Source organism: Ranitomeya imitator, chromosome 5 (assembly GCF_032444005.1).
Source record: "Ranitomeya imitator isolate aRanImi1 chromosome 5, aRanImi1.pri, whole genome shotgun sequence".
Lineage (NCBI taxonomy): Eukaryota > Metazoa > Chordata > Amphibia > Anura > Dendrobatidae > Ranitomeya > Ranitomeya imitator.
Genome location: NC_091286.1, coordinates 515,589,489 through 515,609,698, shown reverse-complemented (window position 1 = coordinate 515,609,698; position 20,210 = coordinate 515,589,489). Strand labels below are relative to the sequence as shown.

At 45.9% G+C, this 20,210-nt stretch overlaps 1 protein-coding gene across 1 annotated transcript in view; it reads left to right on the top strand.

The window, feature by feature from the left end:
- LOC138638297 (mediator of RNA polymerase II transcription subunit 12-like protein) overlaps positions 1 to 18,091 on the top strand; it is a 268,574-nt gene extending 250,483 nt beyond the window's left edge. The window contains exons 14-16 of the mRNA XM_069727500.1: positions 11,530 to 11,738; positions 13,338 to 13,442; positions 17,020 to 18,091. Of these exons, the coding sequence (XP_069583601.1) occupies positions 11,530 to 11,738; positions 13,338 to 13,442; positions 17,020 to 17,241 (536 nt within the window). The 3' untranslated portion in view covers positions 17,242 to 18,091. The remainder of the gene's footprint in view (positions 1 to 11,529; positions 11,739 to 13,337; positions 13,443 to 17,019) is intronic.
- The last annotated feature ends 2,119 nt before the right edge of the window (positions 18,092 to 20,210 follow it).

The window sequence follows — 20,210 nt, the reverse complement described above, 5'->3', positions numbered from 1 at the left end:
GGCGTGGAACGGAGCACGGGGGGGCTGGAATGGAGCACGGGGGGGTGGAACGGAGCACCAGGGGGGGTGGATCGGAGTGCAGGGGGGGTGATTGGAGCACGGGCGGGGTGATTGGAGCACGGGGGGAGCGGACAAGAGCACGGGGGAGAGCGGAGCACTGGACGGAGGGGAGCCGGAGCAGTGTACCGGCCAGATCGGAGGGCTGGGGGGGCGATCGGTGGGGTGGGGTGGGGGCACACTAGTGTTTCCAGCCATGGCCGATGATATTTCAGCATCGGCCATGGCTGGATTGTAATATTTCACCCGTTATAATAGGTGAAATATTACAAATCGCTCTGATTGGCAGTTTCACTTTCAACAGCCAATCAGAGCGATCGTAGCCACGAGGGGGTGAAGCCACCCCCCCTGGGCTAAACTACCACTCCCCCTGTCCCTGCAGATCGGGTGAAATGGGAGTTAACCCTTTCACCCGATCTGCAGGGACGCGATCTTTCCATGACGCCGCATAGGCGTCATGGGTCGGAATGGCACCGACTTTCATGACGCCTACGTGGCGTCATGGGTCGGGAAGGGGTTAATTTATTACCTGTTTTGATGTGCACCAGAAAGGGAGAGGAAGTTTGCTGGGACTGTGGGAGGGATAGAGAGAGGCGGGTGAGTGGGTTAAACTTGTGTTTTTTGGAAAATGAAAATGCTTGTGTGAATTATATATGTACGAGATGTGTTATGATTAGGGTTGAGCGAAACGGGTCGTTCATTTTCAAAAGTCGCCGACTTTTGGCAAAGTCGGGTTTCATGAAACCCGATCCGACCCCTGTGCGTGGTTGGCCATGCGGTACGCGACTTTCGCGCCAAAGTCGCGTTTCAATGACGCGAAAAGCGCCATTTCTCAGCCAATGAAGGTAAACGCAGAGTGTGGGCAGCGTGATGACATAGGTCCTGGTCCCCACCATCTTAGAGAAGGGCATTGCAGTGATTGGCTTGCTGTCTGCGGCGTCACAGGGGCTATAAAGGGGCGTTCCCGCCGACCGCCATGTTACTGCTGCTGATCTGAGCTTAGGGAGATGTTGCTGCCGCTTCGTCAGAAGCAGGGATAGCGTTAGGCAGGGTCCATTAACCACCAAACCGCTTGTGCTGTAGCGATTTCCACTGCCCAACACCACCTTCGGTGTGCAGGGACAATGGAAGCTACATTTTTTTTTTTTCCCCCTCAGCGCTGTAGCTCATTGGGCTGCCCTAGAAGGCTCCCTGATAGCTGCATTGCTGTGTGTACGCCGCTGTGCAAACCAACTGCTTTTTTCAAAGCACAAATCCTCTTGTTCCTTCCTTTCTGCACAGCTATCTTTTTTGTTTGTACACACTTTTTATTTAATTTGTGCATCAGTCCACTCCTTATTGCTGCCTGCCATACCTGGCTGAGATTACTGCAGGGAGATAGTAATTGAAGGACACTCCCTGTTTTTTTTTTTTTTTTTGTGGGAGATTAAGATTGACATTTCTGCTAGAGTGCCATCCCTGTGTGTGCCATCTCACACTCAGTGGGCCATAGAAAGCCTATTTATTTTTTTGCTTGATTTGGGTTATAAAATCTACCTGAAAAAATCACTACATCAATCAGTGGGAGAAAAATATTGGCCTCAGGGCTTGTGTGCCACTCTTGACTCCTGTGTGCATCATCACTCACTCAGTGGGCCATAGAAAGCCTATTTATTTTTTTGCTTGATTTTGGTTCTAAAATCTACCTGAAAAAATCACTACATCAATCAGTGGGAGAAAAATATTGGCCTCAGGGCTTGTGTGCCACTCCTGACTCCTGTGTGCATCATCACTCACTCAGTGGGCCATAGAAAGCCCATTTTTTTTTTTTTTTTGCTTTATTTGGGTTCTAAATTCTACCTGAAAAAATCAATAAATCAATCAGTGGGAGATTAATATTGGCCTTTGGGCTTGTGTGCCAGTCCTAAGCGTGCCATCTCTCTCTCTCAGATAGTGGGCCATAGAAAGCCTATTTATTATTTTTTTTTATTATTGGGTTTATAAATTTTCCCTGGAAAAAAAAAAAAAAAGTGGGAGATTAATATTGGCCTCTGGGCTTGTGTGCCAGTCCTGAGCGTGCCATCTCTCTCACAAATAGTGGGCCATAGAAAGCCTATTTATTTTTTTTTTTTTGGTTTTATAAATTCTCCCTTAAAAAAAAAAGGGAGATTAATATTGGCCTTTGGGCTTGTGTGCCAGTCCTAAGCGTGCCATCTCTCTCTGTCTCTCAGATAGTGGGCCATAGAAAGCCTATTTATTATTTTTTTTATTGGGTTTATAAATTTTCCCTGGAACAAAAAAAAAAAAGTGGGAGATAAATATTGGCCTCTGGGCTTGTGTGCCACTCCTGACTCCTGTGTGCGTCATCTCTCACTCAGTGGGCCATAGAAAGCCTTTTTTTGTTTTATTTGTTTTCTAAATTCTCCCTGAAAAAATCATTTTATTTTCTTTGGTTTCTAAATTCTTCCTGAAAAAATCATTTTATTCTATTTTTTTTTTCCTAAAGTATCCCTGAAAAAAAAACAAAAAAAAAACAAATCAGTGGGAGATTAATATTGCCCTTTCTGCTTGTGTGCCAGTCTTGACTCCTGGGTGTGCCATCTCTCTCTCTCTCTCCAATTGTGTGCCATAGAAAGCCTATTATTTTTTTAGCTTGATTTGGGTTCCAAAATCTACCTGAAAAAATCACTACATCAATCAGTGGGAGATAAATATTGGCCTCTGGGCTTGTGTGCCACTCCTGACTCCTGTGTGCGTCATCTCTCACTCAGTGGGCCATAGAAAGCCTTTTTTTGTTTTATTTGTTTTCTAAATTCTCCCTGAAAAAATCATTTTATTTTATTTGGTTTCTAAATTCTTCCTGAAAAAATCATTTTATTCTATTTTTTTTTTCCTAAAATCTCCCTGAAAAAAAAAAACAAACAAACAAATCAGTGGGAGATTAATATTGCCCTTTCTGCTTGTGTGCCAGTCTTGACTCCTGGGTGTGCCATCTCTCTCTCTGTGGGAGATTAATATTTACATTTGTGCTTCAGTGACAGTCCTGCGTGTGTGGCATCTCTCTCATTTGTTGCCACCAACAACAGAGTGTGTAACATTGTGCCTGATTTTCGTTGTGGTCTCACTCACCTGTAAAGGGGTAGCTAAATCATACTGAAGTTATAGCTCACCGTGTAATTTGTGTGACAGCAACAAATACCGTTAGTTTGTTTACGTTTTTAAAACAATGAGGAAGTATGGTGGAAGAGGTCGTGGCCGGGGGCGTTCATTGTCAGCTGGTAATGAGGGTAGTGGTAGTGGTGGAGCATCAGCTGGTCGTGGGAAAAAAAATATTACACCTAAGTCTGGAGCTGTGGAGCCAGGTTCGTCGTCTTGCTACACAAGGCCTCGAACGCTCCCTTTTCTGGGAGTAGGAAAACCGCTTTTAAAGCCGGAGCAGCAAGAGCAAGTTTTGGCTTATCTTGCTGACTCAGCCTCTAGCTCTTTTGCCTCCTCTCGTGAAACTGGTAAATGTCAAAGCAGCGCGTCGTTAGTGGATGTTCACGGTCAGGGACAAGTCACTTCCTTGTCCTCTTCAGCAAAAACAACAACAGAGAAGAATGCAGCAGGCGACACAACGGGTTACTCCATGGAGCTCTTTACACATACCGTCCCTGGCTTAGAAAGTGAAGCAGTTAACAGTCCATGCCCATTACAAGTTGAATCTGACATGGAGTGCACTGATGCACAGCCACAGCCAGACTACTATGCTGGTCCTTTGACTCAGACCACAACATTGCCCTCGCAGGGTGCTGATCAAGAATCAGACCCTGATGAGACTATGTTGCCCCATCACGAACGCTATACCACCGACCGACACGGTGACACAGACGAAGTTGCACACGAGCTACAAGAAGAGGTAATAGATGACCCAGTTCTTGACCCCGATTGGCAGCCATTGGGGGAACAGGGTGCAGGCGGCAGCAGTTCTGAAGCGGAGGAGGAGGGGCCGCAGCAGGCATCAACATCGCAACAGGTTCCATCTGCCGGGCCCGTATCTTGCCCAAAACGCGTGGCAAAGCCAAAACCTGTTGGAGGACAGCGTGGCCATCCGGTTAAAGCTCAGTCTGCAATGCCTGAAAAGGTATCCGATGCTAGAAAGAGTGCAGTCTGGCATTTTTTTAAACAACATCCAATTGATCAGCGCAAAGTCATCTGTCAAAAATGTTCAACTACCTTAAGCAGAGGACAGAATCTGAAAAGTCTCAATACAAGTTGCATGCATAGACATTTAACCACCATGCATTTGCAAGCCTGGACTAACTACCAAACGTCCCTTAAGGTTGTAGCACCCTCGGCCAATGAAGCTAGTCAGCAACGCAACATCCCTTCCGACAGTGTAGGGCCACCATTTTCCTCACCACCTGCAGTATCTGTGCAGGTTTCTTTGCCAGGCCAAAGCAGTCAGGGTCAGGGAATCACCAGTTTCGTAGTAGGAAACACTGCATCTAGGGCACCGGTGGCAACAATACCATCTCCCACCGTCTCTCAGTCTGCCATGTCCACCGGCACCCCCGCTAGTTCCACGATCTCCAGCTCTCCAGTCCAGCTCACCCTACATGAGACTATGGTTAGAAAAAGGAAGTACTTAGCCTCGCATCCGCGTACACAGGGTTTGAACGCACACATAGCTAGACTAATCTCGTTAGAGATGATGCCCTACCGGTTAGTTGAAAGCGAAGCTTTCAAAGCCCTGATGGACTACGCTGTACCACGCTACGAGCTACCCAGTCGACACTTTTTTTCCAGAAAAGCCATCCCAGCCCTCCACCAGCATGTTAAAGAGCGCATCGTCCATGCACTCAGGCAATCTGTGAGCACAAAGGTGCACCTGACAACAGATGCATGGACCAGTAGGCATGGCCAGGGACGTTACGTGTCCATCACGGCACACTGGGTAAATGTGGTGGATGCAGGGTCCACAGGGGACAACAAGTTTGGGACAGTTCTGCCTAGCCCACGGTCTAGGAAACAATTGGCTGTAGCCGTTCGCACCCCCTCCTCCTCCTCTTCGTCCTCCTGCAGAAGCGAGAGCTCGTCCACAGACCGCAGTCGCACAACCACTCCATCCGCAGCTGCCACTGTTGCACACCAGGTCTCCCATTATGGGGCAGCTACTGGCAAACGTCAGCAGGCTGTATTGGCTATGAAGTGTTTGGGCGACAACAGACACACCGCGGAAGTTCTGTCCGAGTTCTTGCAGAAAGAAACGCAGTCGTGGCTGGGCACTGTAGATCTTGAGGCAGGCAAGGTAGTGAGTGATAACGGAAGGAATTTCATGGCTGCCATCTCCCTTTCCCAACTGAAACACATTCCTTGCCTGGCTCACACCTTAAACCTGGTGGTGCAGTGCTTCCTGAAAAGTTATCCGGGGTTATCCGACCTGCTCCTCAAAGTGCGTGGACTTTGCTCACATATCCGCCGTTCGCCCGTACACTCCAGCCGTATGCAGACCTATCAGCGTTCTTTGAACCTTCCCCAGCATCGCCTAATCATAGACGTTGCAACAAGGTGGAACTCAACACTGCACATGCTTCAGAGACTGTGTGAACAGAGGCGGGCTGTTATGTTTTTGTGGGAGGATACACATACACGTGCAGGCAGTAGGATGGCAGACATGGAGTTGTCAGGTGTGCAGTGGTCGAAGATTCAAGACATGTGTCAAGTCCTTCAGTGTTTTGAGGAATGCACACGGCTGGTTAGTGCAGACAACGCCATAATAAGCATGAGCATCCCCCTAATGCGTCTGCTGATGCAAAGTTTGACGCACATAAAGGATCAGGCGTCTGCAGCTGAGGAAGAGGAAAGCCTTGATGACAGTCAGCCATTGTCTGGCCAGGGCAGTGTACAGGACGAGGTAGCGGGCGAAGAGGAGGAGGAGGACGAGGAGGATGATGGGGATGATTATATTTTTAATGAGGAAGCTTTTCCGGGGCCACTGGAAATTGGTGGTGCGGCAAGGCCGGGTTCTGGTTTTTTGAGGGACACAAGTGACGTGGATTTGCCTGAAACTGCCCCTCAACCAAGCACAACCGCAGATTTGAGAACTGGAACTTTGGCCCACATGGCGGATTATGCCTTACGTATCCTCAAAAGGGACACACGCATAACTAAAATGATGAATGATGACGATTACTGGTTGGCCTGCCTCCTTGATCCTCGCTATAAAGGCAAATTGCAAAATATAATGCCACATGAGAACTTGGAACTAATATTAGCAACCAAACAATCAACTCTTGTTGACCGTTTGCTTCTGGCATTCCCTGCACACAGCGCCCGTGATCGTTCTCACACGAGCTGCAGGGGCCAGCAGACCAGAGGAGTTAGAGGGGCAGAAATCAGAAGTGGCGTTGGCCAGAGGGGTTTTCTGACCAGGTTGTGGAGTGATTTTGCTATGACCGCAGACAGGACAGGTACTGCAGCATCAATTCAAAGTGACAGGAGACAACATTTGTCCAGTATGGTTACAAACTATTTTTCATCCCTTATCGATGTTCTCCCTCAACCGTCATTCCCATTTGATTACTGGGCATCAAAATTAGACACCTGGCCAGAATTGGCAGAATATGCATTGCAGGAGCTTGCTTGCCCGGCAGCTAGTGTCCTATCAGAAAGAGTATTCAGTGCTGCAGGTTCAATACTAACAGAAAAAAGGACTCGTCTGGCTACCCAAAATGTAGATGATCTAACCTTCATTAAAATGAACCACAACTGGATTTCGAAATCTTTTGCCCCACCTTGCCCGGCTGACACCTAGCTTTCCTATGAAAAGGTCTTGCCTGTGGACTATTCTGAATGCCTTTTCCAATCTCGTAATTTTCTGCACCTGATTGTCCAGCATACGACATGTTTACACCTCACTAAATGGCCAAACTCCCCACACGGGGCCGTGGTATCGACACTTGGCGACAGCACCCGTGAGAGTGCAGTTTGTCTGAAGAGGTGGGTGAGCCCGCTTTTGGTCGACGGCACTGCCACTGGGTCCCTCCTAGTACAATAAAGTGTCTCTGGCGGTGGTGGTGCGCACCCAACGTCAGACACACCGTTGTAATATGAGGGGCCCTGGGCCTGTACCGCCGGCCACAAGACAGTTTCCCCCCACCCCAGCTCAAACAGTGCTCTACCACTTGCAAAATTATCTCACAGCTCCACCAATGTTTAGTCTATGCGCTAACATCCTTCAATGCCTGCCACTGACAATACCATTGTCTTGACATTTTTGTTATGTTAGGCCTTCGATGCCTGTCTGTGGTCACTCCTTCCACTAGGCCTCCACTGACCACACCACTGCTGCCCGTGTACCCCTGGAACCAATTTAAAATTGCCTACAGCCATGTGTTATTATTTTAGGCCTTCGATGCCTGTCTGCGGTCACTCCTTCCACTAGGCCTCCACTGACCACACCACTGCTGCCCGTGTACCCCTGGAACCAATTTAAAATTGCCTACAGCCATGTGTTATTATTTTAGGCCTTCGATGCCTGTCTGAGGTCACTCCTTCCACTAGGCCTCCACTGACCACACCACTGCTGCCCGTGTACCCCTGGAACCAATTTAAAATTGCCTACAGCCATGTGTTATTATTTTAGGCCTTCGATGCCTGTCTGCGGTCACTCCTTCCACTAGGCCTCCACTGACCACACCACTGCTGCCCGTGTACCCCTGGAACCAATTTAAAATTGCCTACAGCCATGTGTTATTATTTTAGGCCTTCGATGCCTGTCTGCGGTCACTCCTTCCACTAGGCCTCCACTGACCACACCACTGCTGCCCGTGTACACCTGGAACCAATTTAAAATTGCCTACAGCCATGTGTTATTATTTTAGGCCTTCGATGCCTGTCTGCGGTCACTCCTTCCACTAGGCCTCCACTGACCACACCACTGCTGCCCGTGTACCCCTGGAACCAATTTAAAATTGCCTACAGCCATGTGTTATTATTTTAGGCCTTCGATGCCTGTCTGCGGTCACTCCTTCCACTAGGCCTCCACTGACCACACCACTGCTGCCCGTGTACCCCTGGAACCAACATCAGAAAATATAAAAATAAGTATTTTGCTTATAAAAAAGAAAATACTGGAGAGATATCAAATGCAGACATTTTAACATTAAAAACAAACACATACAACAAAAATCTGGTACAGTACTAAAAATGGCCACCAGCTACAATAACTTTCTCCTGCAAGTAGTTAACTGAAAGGTTTTTTCAATTTTAAACACAGATATGGCATCCACCGAGTGTTGTCCTGTCGCGTCTTCTTTATATTATTGCCAAGAAGATGCAAAACAATGAAAATAATAAAATCATTACTTACCAAATAAACATTCATTACAAATAAAGAAGCAGGGCGCGTCCGAGGGTGAGTATATGCCTAATAAGAATATAATCACCCTCGGACGCGCCCTGCTTCTTTCCGACAGCCTTCCTTCCTAAGAATCAGCCCTTCCGTGGTGTAGAGAGAGTGTTTGTTACACTCCAAGGTGTTCCCCAGGTTGCCTTTCCTGAGCTTCGATCTTCCGGCTCTCGTTTAGTAGTTGTTGGAAACTACGCTGCATTGGGCCTACAAATTGGGTATGGGGTGTAGAGAGATGGTGTGTTCCACTCCAAGGTGTTCCCCAGGTTGCCTTTCCTGAGCTTCGATCTTCCGGCTCTCGTTTAGTAGTTGTTGGAAACTACGCTGCATTAGGCCTACAAATTGGGTATGGGGTGTAGAGAGATGGTGTGTTCCACTGTAGAGAGATGGTGTGTTCCACTCCAAGGTGTTCCCCAGGTTTCCTCGCCAATGCTTCGATCATCATGCTCTCGTTTAGTAGTTGTTGGAAACTACGCTGCATTAGGCCTACAAATTGGGTATGGGGTGTAGAGAGATGGTGTGTTCCACTCCAAGGTGTTCCCCAGGTTTCCTCTCCATTGCTTCGATCTGCATGCTCTCGTTTAGTAGTTGTTGGAAACTACGCTGCATTAGGCCTACAAATTGGGTATGGGGTGTAGAGAGATGGTGTGTTACACTCCAAGGTGTTCCCCAGGTTTCCTCTCCATTGCTTCGATCTTCCGGCTCTCGTTTAGTAGTTGTTGGAAACTACGCTGCATTAGGCCTACAAATTGGGTATGGGGTGTAGAGAGATGGTGTGTTACACTCCAAGGTGTTCCCCAGGTTTCCTCTCCATTGCTTCGATCTTCCGGCTCTCGTTTAGTAGTTGTTGGAAACTACGCTGCATTAGGCCTACAAATTGGGTATGGGGTGTAGAGAGATGGTGTGTTCCACTCCAAGGTGTTCCCCAGGTTGCCTTTCCTGAGCTTCGATCTTCCGGCTCTCGTTTAGTAGTTGTTGGAAACTACGCTGCATTAGGCCTACAAATTGGGTATGGGGTGTAGAGAGATGGTGTGTTCCACTGTAGAGAGATGGTGTGTTCCACTCCAAGGTGTTCCCCAGGTTTCCTCGCCAATGCTTCGATCATCATGCTCTCATTTAGTAGTTGTTGGAAACTACGCTGCATTAGGCCTACAAATTGGGTATGGGGTGTAGAGAGATGGTGTGTTCACTCCAAGGTGTTCCCCAGGTTTCCTCTCCATTGCTTCGATCTTCCGGCTCTCGTTTAGTAGTTGTTGGAAACTACGCTGCATTGGGCCTACAAATTGGGTATGGGGTGTAGAGAGATGGTGTGTTCCACTCCAAGGTGTTCTCCAGGTTGCCTTTCCTGAGCTTCGATCTTCCGGCTCTCGTTTAGTAGTTGTTGGAAACTACGCTGCATTAGGCCTACAAATTGGGTATGGGGTGTAGAGAGATGGTGTGTTCCACTGTAGAGAGATGGTGTGTTCCACTCCAAGGTGTTCCCCAGGTTTCCTCGCCAATGCTTCGATCATCATGCTCTCGTTTAGTAGTTGTTGGAAACTACGCTGCATTAGACCTACAAATTGGGTATGGGGTGTAGAGAGATGGTGTGTTCCACTCCAAGGTGTTCTCCAGGTTGCCTTTCCTGAACTTCTATCTCCAGGCTCTCATTAAATTGTGGTTAAACGGAACAACTGCATTTGGCGTACTAGTTGGTTTGGGGCCTACTATCGGTGTCTGCCGCTCCTTGCTGTTCTCCTGGTTTCCTGTCCTGAAATTCCGTTTTCAGGCGCTCGTTAAGTAGTTGTTAATGTTAGACTGCATTTGGCCTACTATTTTATTTGGGGCCTACTATCGGTGTCTGCCACTCCTTGCTGTTCTCCTCCACTGAACAAAGCTGTGCCGCCTGTTTACTACTGTTGCCAATTTTGAACTGCATTTCGACTACTTACTGATTTGGGCCTACTCTCTGTGTCAGCCTCTCATTCCAGTTGTCCTCCACTGCAATGCCCCCTGATTAGTCCTGTGTTACCAATTTTGAACTGCATTTAGCCCACTTTATTCTTTGGGCCTATATCTGTGTTTCCTCCTCATCCTGCCCATTGCCCAGCCAGTGATAGATGAGCCTGCTGGTACATTGACCCATAACGCAACATTTCCCGTGCACGCTACACTGCAAGATTGTGACCCTGCTGAAAGTCAGGTCCCCCTTCCCGCATACCATACCACCTTACACGGGGACAAACAGGAAGGTGCAGATGAAAGTGCAGGTTCCTTCATCAGGTGGGGGGAGGAATACTAGTTGGCGACGTCACTGGCACAGGGCCTCTCATGGTACGCAAAAGTGTTGCTGCCGGTGGGAGGCGCCCCCGCCGTGCAAACACACCGCTGTACTTTGAGGGGCCCTGTGCCAGTGCCAATGCCAACGAGTGGGCCCCCCCTGCTTGCTCAGGTTCACAGCACTTGCAAAGTTGAAATACTTACCTCTCCCTGCTCCACTGCCGTGACGTGGTCCAGATTTCCTGGGCCCACTAATTACTTGAACCAGCCCTACCCACCACAACTTTAGCCAAATGACCCCCAATTTCAAATGCCTTCCAATTATTATAAGGTAAATTACGCTTGACAAGCTTCATTAAGAAGAATGGATGGTTTTGACATTAAAATGGGCACTCTAGGTGTTTTCCTGGCCCCCACTCACTGCCGACTATGCTGCCCCATTGACTTGCATTGGGTTTCGTGTTTCGGTCGATCCCGACTTTACGTCATAATCGGCCTATTTCACTCGACCCGACTTTTGAGATAGTCGGGTTTCGCGAAACCCGGCTCGACTCTAAAAAGGTCAAGGTCGCTCAACTCTAGTTATGATCATATTTTCTCCAAATATTAGTCTTGATGAATGTTTAAATAAATGTTTACTGATTAAAAAAAAGTTATTACTCTTTGATGGCAGGATCGAAAATACAAAACAAAAAGAACAAAATGGCTGCAATGTCAAGGGTTTAATATAGAACTTTTCTACATTTTCCCCTGACAGTACAGCCAATTATATATTATACAGCCACTTATACATTTTCTTAATTGATGCTTGGCATACTAAACTATGATATATTTTTTTGTAGATGACCCAAATGATGAATACGAAAAAACAGAGTTTTTAAATCTGGTTTTACTTTTCTGTGAGTTAATCCGCCATGATATATTCTCTCATGATGCTTACATGTGCACACTAATATCACGTGGGGATTTATCATCTAGTAACCAATCTCAATCACCAAATTTGGAACATTTAAATGACCATTACGCCAAAGATCCCAATGTCAAACGTGGGGTAAGTGTCAATGCAATGAATTCATCCAATTTGTTTCTCATTCATGCAGTCAATCAGGATGGAGAGAAGATGTATGCTGCTTTATTTATTGAGCTTATAGACGGGATGGGAGAATAATCTGTAGTGAAACGAGGTCTCTAACCTTCCACAATTTCCTTCAGCAGTGCATTCAATATATGAAAAACCTATGATTATTTACTCTAAGTTTCACCTCCTAATGTGGCTGAACATCATACACAACCATTGGAGAAATGAGCTTTCATCTTGAACACCCCATACATATGGAAGGCTCAGCTTGGCTAGACAGATTGTTTCTTTACCTTGAGTAACAAAACATGTTGAAATCAAATTTACACATTAGATGGTCAGCCTGGTTCCCTAAAATGTTAATCTAGTATACATGGACTCATCAGTCTCTTGTTAGTGCACAGGGTTCTATATGGGGAGAGTGGTGTAAGCCACTGCCAGATTCATCTGCAGGCAAAGATATTGTGCAAATAAAAACAAAATACCCAATCTTTACATCATCATCTCACCAACGAGAGATTCGGGAGACCAGCATTGAGTGGTTAGTGGATCCCTCCGAAATCAGCAAATTTATACAGCTTTTATGTAATAAGTATTTGGCCTTTACACCTCAAGGGACAAAGCAAAAGCACTTGCAATTTGAAAGAGGAGATGCAAACTTATATGGAATTAATTCATAAGTCACTAACAATAAACAAATATGGAGAGTAAGAAAAGCTCATTAGACACATGCTTGAAAAAAAAGGTTAATTCACTGGATGTGCTGCCTCACTCTCCATTTTTCTTCACTGTATATCTCTCCCCCATAATCAGTATATCTTACATTTCATCTTTCGTACAGGTAGATGGCTATGGGCTGAACCATGATTCGGTTGAATGTTGGGCTGGCAACCATCTTGACTGGCTTTCCCTGACACAGGAGCACCATTCAGCCTAGCACTCCTGTGTTCTCTATGGCTGCCGTCACACTAGAAGTATTTGGTCAGTATTTTACATCAGAATTTGTAAGCCAAAACCAGGAGTGGGTGATAATGCAGAAGTGGTGCATATGTTTCTATTATACTTTGCCGCTAATTGTTCCACTCCTGGTTTTGGCTTACAGATACTGATGTAAAATACTAACCAAATACTGCTAGTGTGACGGCAGTCAATATCTGATATGTCTGGTGGTGGCTTATCTCTGGGAGAAGAAAAGGATCAGCAGTTCGAAATCAAACATTCTAGGTCCTTCACTTCCTTGACAATGAATTGTCTGGAGCCCCCATATATATTAGATTTCTGGTCAATATGAGCAGGTTTTGTCAACATTAGCCTAGTTTCTATTTACCGTAGTTTGCCTAGTTTGCCTGGTAGTCCACTGTTGAGGACTTCAAATTTGCAGTTATTTTGTTCATATGGCAAAAGCACTGCTAGGGCACATAAATTTAAAGTGAGAGCTTTCATTCTATGACGCTGAATTTTAAGCTAGGGAGTCACAATAGATCAATTGTTTCTTGACACAGGAAATATCATATTTGTCTAGTTATTTTGTAGCATGGTGCAGCCATGGTTTTATTCTGATTTTATCCCTAGGAACAAGGCTTGGGACCCCAAAAGGAGACTGACTCAGGAACAGCCCACCTCTTTGAGGACATTGAGAAAAATGACTTCCGAACAGACTTTGGCTCCGAATTTCCAGTATGTGTATTTGTAAGAGATCAGATGCCAGTTTAAGCTGTCTAAACATTATTGTATGCCCAATGTGCTATATGAGTGTACGGCCATGTATATAGTTATATCACGTTTGACTTACTGTCTCTAAATTTCACATGCTTACTTAGATAATTGTCTTCATGTTGTTGAGGTCAACTCTTCCAGTTTGTACACTGAAAATGGTTCATGTATTATTATACAGTAGTTTATAGTGAGCCATATGCGCCAATCTTACCTCAGGTGCCTATACACATGATAGAGCTGTTGCCACTTGCCCTAATGACAGCAAATCAGCCATCTTTCCAAATTCCTCCATATACATGAACACTTAGCTGAGGCTTTATGTTTTTTTCAAAGTGGAGAGGGGAGAAAGCCCCTGCTTTACTTTTCTAGCCTTCGTTTGTTTACAAAGTTTAAATCTAAAGTACTTGTTCCTTCAGGTGATGTCGGAAAGCTTCCATACACATAAAATAGTCAACCTGTTCCACCAAAAAATGGTGGGTTTAGCCAGGGGCGGACACAGACTGCAGAGGGCCCCTGTGCAAGAAATCTTCCCGGGGCCCGACAAAGGAGCAACAAAGTTATGTAAACATATAGGCAGGGGTGGGATTCAAATTTTTAACAACAGGTTCTGTGTTTGTGTGTAGGAAAACCACACCCATTTCACAACTAGTCACACCCATAGCCACATCTCAACTACAGCCATTTAGCATTGCTGATCACACTGTTTCATAAACAATAATTCTAAACAAACAATATGGCCACACAGTGCTCCATACTGTATAATGGCCACACATGATGCTCCATACTGTATAATGGCCACACAGTGCTCCATACTGTATAATGGCCGCACATGATGCTCCATACTGTATAATGGCCACACATGATGCTCCATACTGTATAATGACCACACAGTGCTCCATACTGTATAATGGCCACACATGATGCTGCATACTGTATAATGACCACACATGATGCTCCATACTGTATAATGGCCACACATGATGCTACATACTGTATAATGGCCACACATGATGCTACATATTGTATAATGGCCACACATGATGCTACATGTTATGAAAGGCAATTCAGTACTACAATGGACATAGCGGTCAGAGCACATACAGTGATCTGACAATAACCCAAAATCATAGAACGAGCTCTGAGACGTGGGAACTCTGCAGACCGCAATCCCTAATCCTCTCCAAACAACACTAGAGGCAGCCGTGGATTGCGCCTAACTCTGCCTATGCAACTCGGTACAGCCTGAGAAACTAACTAGCCTGAAGATAGAAAATAAGCCTACCTTGCCTCAGAGAAATACCCCAAAGGAAAAGGCAGCCCCCACATATAATGACTGTGAGTTAAGATGAAAAGACAAACGTAGAGATGAAATAGATTCAGCAAAGTGAGGCCCGACTTTCTTAACAGATCGAGGATAGAAAAGGTAACTTTGCGGTCTACACAAAACCCTAAAGATATCCACGCAAAGGGGGCAAAAAGACCCTCCGTACCGAACTAACGGCACGGAGGTACACCCTTTGCGTCCCAGAGCTTCCAGCAACAAAATAGACAAGCTGGACAGAAAAAATAGCAAACAAATAGCAAAGAAGAACTTAGCTATGCAGAGCAGCAGGCCACAGGAATGATCCAGGGAAAAGCAAGTCCAACACTGGAACATTGACAGGAAGCCAGGATCAAAGCATTAGGTGGAGTTAAGTAGAGAAGCACCTAACGACCTCACCAGATCACCTGAGGGAGGAAACTCAGAAGCCGCAGTACCACTTCCCTCCACCAACAGAAGCTCACAGAGAGAATCAGCCGAAGTACCACTTGTGACCACAGGAGGGAGCTCTGCCACAGAATTCACAACAGCTACATACTGTATAATGGCCACACATGATACTGCGTACAGTATAATGGCCACACATAGTTACTCCTACACACACGGTTCTGCTCTGTACACCTTGCATACATGGCTCTGCTCTGTACACCTCATACACACACACGGCTCTGCTCCGTACACCTCATACACACACAGCTCCACTCCGTACACCTCATACACACACACACGGCTCTGCTCCGTACATCTCATACACACACACACGGCTCTGCTCCGTACACCTCATACACACACACGGCCCCACTCCGTACACCTCACACACACGGCTCCGCTCTGTATACCTCATTCGCACACACGGCTCTGCTCCGTACACCTCATACGCACACACGGCTCTGCTCCGTACACCTTATACACACACACAGCTCCACTCCGTACACCTCATACACACACACACGGCTCTGCTCCGTACACCTCATACACATACACGGCCCCACTCCGTACACCTCACACACACGGCTCTGCTCCGTACACCTCATACACACACACGGCTCTGCTCCGTACACCTCATGCACACACACGGCCCCACTCCGTACACCTCATACACACTCACGGCTCTGCTCCTTACACCTCATACACACACATGGCTCTGCTCCGTACACCTCATACACACACACATGGCTCCACTCCGTACACCTCATACACACACACGGCTCCGCTCCATACACCTCATACACACACGGCTCCGCTCCGTACACCTCATGCACACACACGGCTCCACTCTGTACACCTCATACACACACACGACTCCGCTCTGTACACCTCATGCACAGACACATACGACTCTGCTACATCCACACTGTAAACAACTCCTGACGCCACACATAAGCTTACCCTCTAGCACCATGACAGCACAGCAGAGTCGTGCAATACCCGGAGGCCCCTGATCATGTGACTCCTGACTCCTCCCCTCCAGTGACCTCATCACAGGTCCTGAGCAAGCTTCAGTTACTCACTGCGACTGATAGGCCCTCCCCCTCCCTCCTCTCTTCCTGGTCCAGCATCTGCTACCCGTCACCTGACCACAGACCACAGCAGTGACAGCCGGCTGGACAGCAGCATAATATATGCTAGCAGGTGAGGAGGGGGCCCGTTTAACTGTCATATCACATGCGTGCAGCAGAGCGGGCCCCCTTGCTTCTCCTGTTAGCAGTAATACTACCGCTGGCTGGCATTCACATTCATTGTTTTGTATGCCCGTCGGGGTCCCCCTCCCGCTCTGGGCCCCTGTGCGGTTGCACAGGTTGAACAGGCGGTATGTCCGCCCATGGGTTTAGCCAACACCAATGTTTGTTGAGGCAATAAGACAGTTATTTATCCAGATTCAAGTTACTGCCCCAGTTGAAGCTCCAAGAATGGCACCTGGCACCCAAGGAATTTGTCCTACCTGTTTCTTCCATATCTACTGTATGCCCTTTATATGAGGTTCCATTCTGTAGTGTACATGCTGGCCTCTATGGTCCACACTTGTATTGGTTGCATATAGGATATGGATGAATCATAAGAAAACAAAAGAAAGTCACATAAGCAAAATAATATATTTATTAGGGAGTTGGAAAGATGTGAATAATAAGACTGGTAAACATTTATATATCTTGAGTCTTGTGGTAATGTTTATCATGTCTTCTTAACCAGTTTAACTTGTCTATATATGAACTCTAGATATTTTCACCGGTGTCAGGAGAATGCCATAATAACCACTCTCCATCACATCATAGAAGAGTTTCAGCTTCTAGCGGAAAATCAGTAAAACGAGAAATCATTTTCCCTTCTACTTACGAACTTCTACGCCATTTACAGTATGCGACCCACTTTCCCATTCCTCTGGTAAGTGTTTTGATGTTTTTCAGTGGGAGGACATTTGACAGTAACAGATATTTGTGATTACTGATCTTCCTACAGACATTTTATTCTAATGCTTCATGAATATAAACCAAAATGTTGTGCCTTAAATGTCACGCCTTCCCTTCACCTTCTCGGCTTTCAGATAAGCCCATTGCTTACTAATACCCCAACTGCCTTTTACCACTGCACCCCGCTTTGTCTTATATTTGATTCATCTTGATCTGTTTTAGGCTTATAAACCACAAACCTGTAGATATTACCGAATAATATCCAAACCTCTGGCTAAGTACACTTCATAATCCGGGCTTCATGTGTCACAGGCGTACTACACTACTGCTTAGGCAGAGGTCCAAGGCTGAGTTTTCATGGGGTACAAAGGGTTGGTGGATAGATTTCAGGCACCTCTTACAACAATTATTCATGTTTTATTGCTTAAGAACTGTATATTAATTACATCTTCAGCTTTACTAAAGTTCAGCTTGCCATTTCCTTTATGTCAGAGGCTTGGGGGGGCTTTCACGAAGAGGAACCACATACTTTATTGTGGATTAAAACTAAGGGGTGCCTTCTTTCTCTTTGTTGTTTTCATCTGGGTTTTCATTTGCGTAGAAGATCTGCTATAACTCTTCTCTCTGTTGATCGCTGCTCAGGTAAAAATGCTTATGTTGGTTTTTGCATAATAGTAGTTCACTTTATAGTCAGACAGATGGTGGGACCCAACCCTGCTGTGGGACCCTGAGGTCTAGTAACGCCCTTGTTGTTTCAGGTATAGCTAAATGCCACGAGTTAACAATAGTTAACATCCTAGGACAACACAAAATCTATATTTTCTTTACATTTCACATACCTTTATAATCTTCAAACACCATTTTAGAACTTATCACCCTCTAAAAAAATATTAAAAATAAATATAAAATACAACAAAAAATACGAAAAGGAAGGATGATTATAAGTAGGATATTAGTACTGCTAAACACCACTAAACGTTAAGTTGTGACATATTATTATATACTGAGCCGTATGCGCCAATCTTACCTCAGGTGCCTATACGCATGAGAGAACTGTTATCCAAATGATAATCAGCCATTTTTCTCAACTCCCCCATATACATGTATACTTGGCTGAGGCTTCATTTGTTCTCAAAGTGGAGAAGGGAGAAAACCCCTGTCTGACTTTTCTAGCCTTGATTGTCTCCCAATTTTTAATCTAAACTACTTGATCCTCCAGATGATGTTGGAAAACCCACAAACACATGAGATGGTCAACCTTTTCCACTGAAAAATGGTGGGTTTAGCAAAATCAAATGTTTGTTGGGGCAATAAGGCAGTTCTTCACCTGGCGTAAGTTTTAACTGCTCTTGGTGCGCATTGGAATATGTAAAACACCACTATCTCCCTCTGCTCAGTTGTTATGTTCGTCGCAGGGGTGTATGGTTATTCCATAAGCAACTTTGTCCATCTATCTAACAGCCTCACCAATACAGGTAATAAGAAGAGGGAATGTGATCTGTAGTGGGCATGTATGACCACCTCTCCATTCAGTCTGTGGGACTGGAGTAGAAAGTGAATTCGGTTACTTTCAGTACCATTGGTCATGGAGGGAGCAGCGGCTGCACATGCTCACTACTGCTCCATTCACACAGGGGACACAGGTCTTCTGTTCTGGTGATCTGTGAGGGGAGGCAATCATATGGCACAGTAACTAGCATTCTACTGTAAGCGCCATTATATTTTTACTATGTTTGAGTCCAGCAGCAAATATTCCTTTCCCAGCAGCCTGTATTTCGGCGGGGGACATGAGGCATTAAACGGTTTCTATTGAAATAAAAAGGAGAGCGCTGCAAAGGTGTTCTTTTTAGCCACTCTCTGCTCTATTATATGTGCAATCCAAATGGGTCAACACACCTAAAAGGGCTTTTTCATTTTTATGAAAATTGACCCATAAAGTTTTTAGTCATGTAATATGACAGCTACAGATAGTACTCACCTTCCCAGGATCCAATGCCGGCTCTCTGCCGCTGCTCCGGTCTCAGTGTTTTGACTGCAGTGATGATGTCACGTCAATATCTCCCTTCATCTGCTGCGGGCGATCACTGAGTTTCACAGCCTGGTTGATATAGATGACTCGAACAGCTCAGCTTAGTGATTGACTGCAGTGATGATGTCACATCAATATCTCCCTTCATCTGCTGCAGGCGATCACTGAGTTTCACAGCCTGGTTGATATAGATGACTCGAACAGCTGAGCTTAGTGATTGACTGCAGTGATGATGTCACATCAATATCTCCCTTCATCTGCTGCAGGCGATCACTGAGTTTCACAGCCTGGTTGATATAGATGACTCGAACAGCTCAGCTTAGTGATTGACTGCAGTGATGATGTCACATCAATATCTCCCTTCATCTGCTGCGGGCGATCACTGAGTTTCACAGCCTGGTTGATATAGATGACTCGAACAGCTCAGCTTAGTGATTGACTGCAGTGATGATGTCACATCAATATCTCCCTTCATCTGCTGCAGGCGATCACTGAGTTTCACAGCCTGGTTGATATAGATGACTCGAACAGCTCAGCTTAGTGATTGACTGCAGTGATGATGTCACATCAATATCTCCCTTCATCTGCTGCGGGCGATCACTGAGTTTCACAGCCTGGTTGATATAGATGACTTGAACAGCTCAGCTTAGTGATTGACTGCAGTGATGATGTCACGTCAATATCTCCCTTCATCTGCTGCGGGCGATCACTGAGTTTCACAGCCTGGTTGATATAGATGACTCGAACAGCTCAGCTTAGTGATTGACTGCAGTGATGATGTCACATCAATATCTCCCTTCATCTGCTGCAGGCGATCACTGAGTTTCACAGCCTGGTTGATATAGATGACTCGAACAGCTCAGCTTAGTGATTGACTGCAGTGATGATGTCACATCAATATCTCCCTTCATCTGCTGCGGGCGATCACTGAGTTTCACAGCCTGGTTGATATAGATGACTCGAACAGCTGA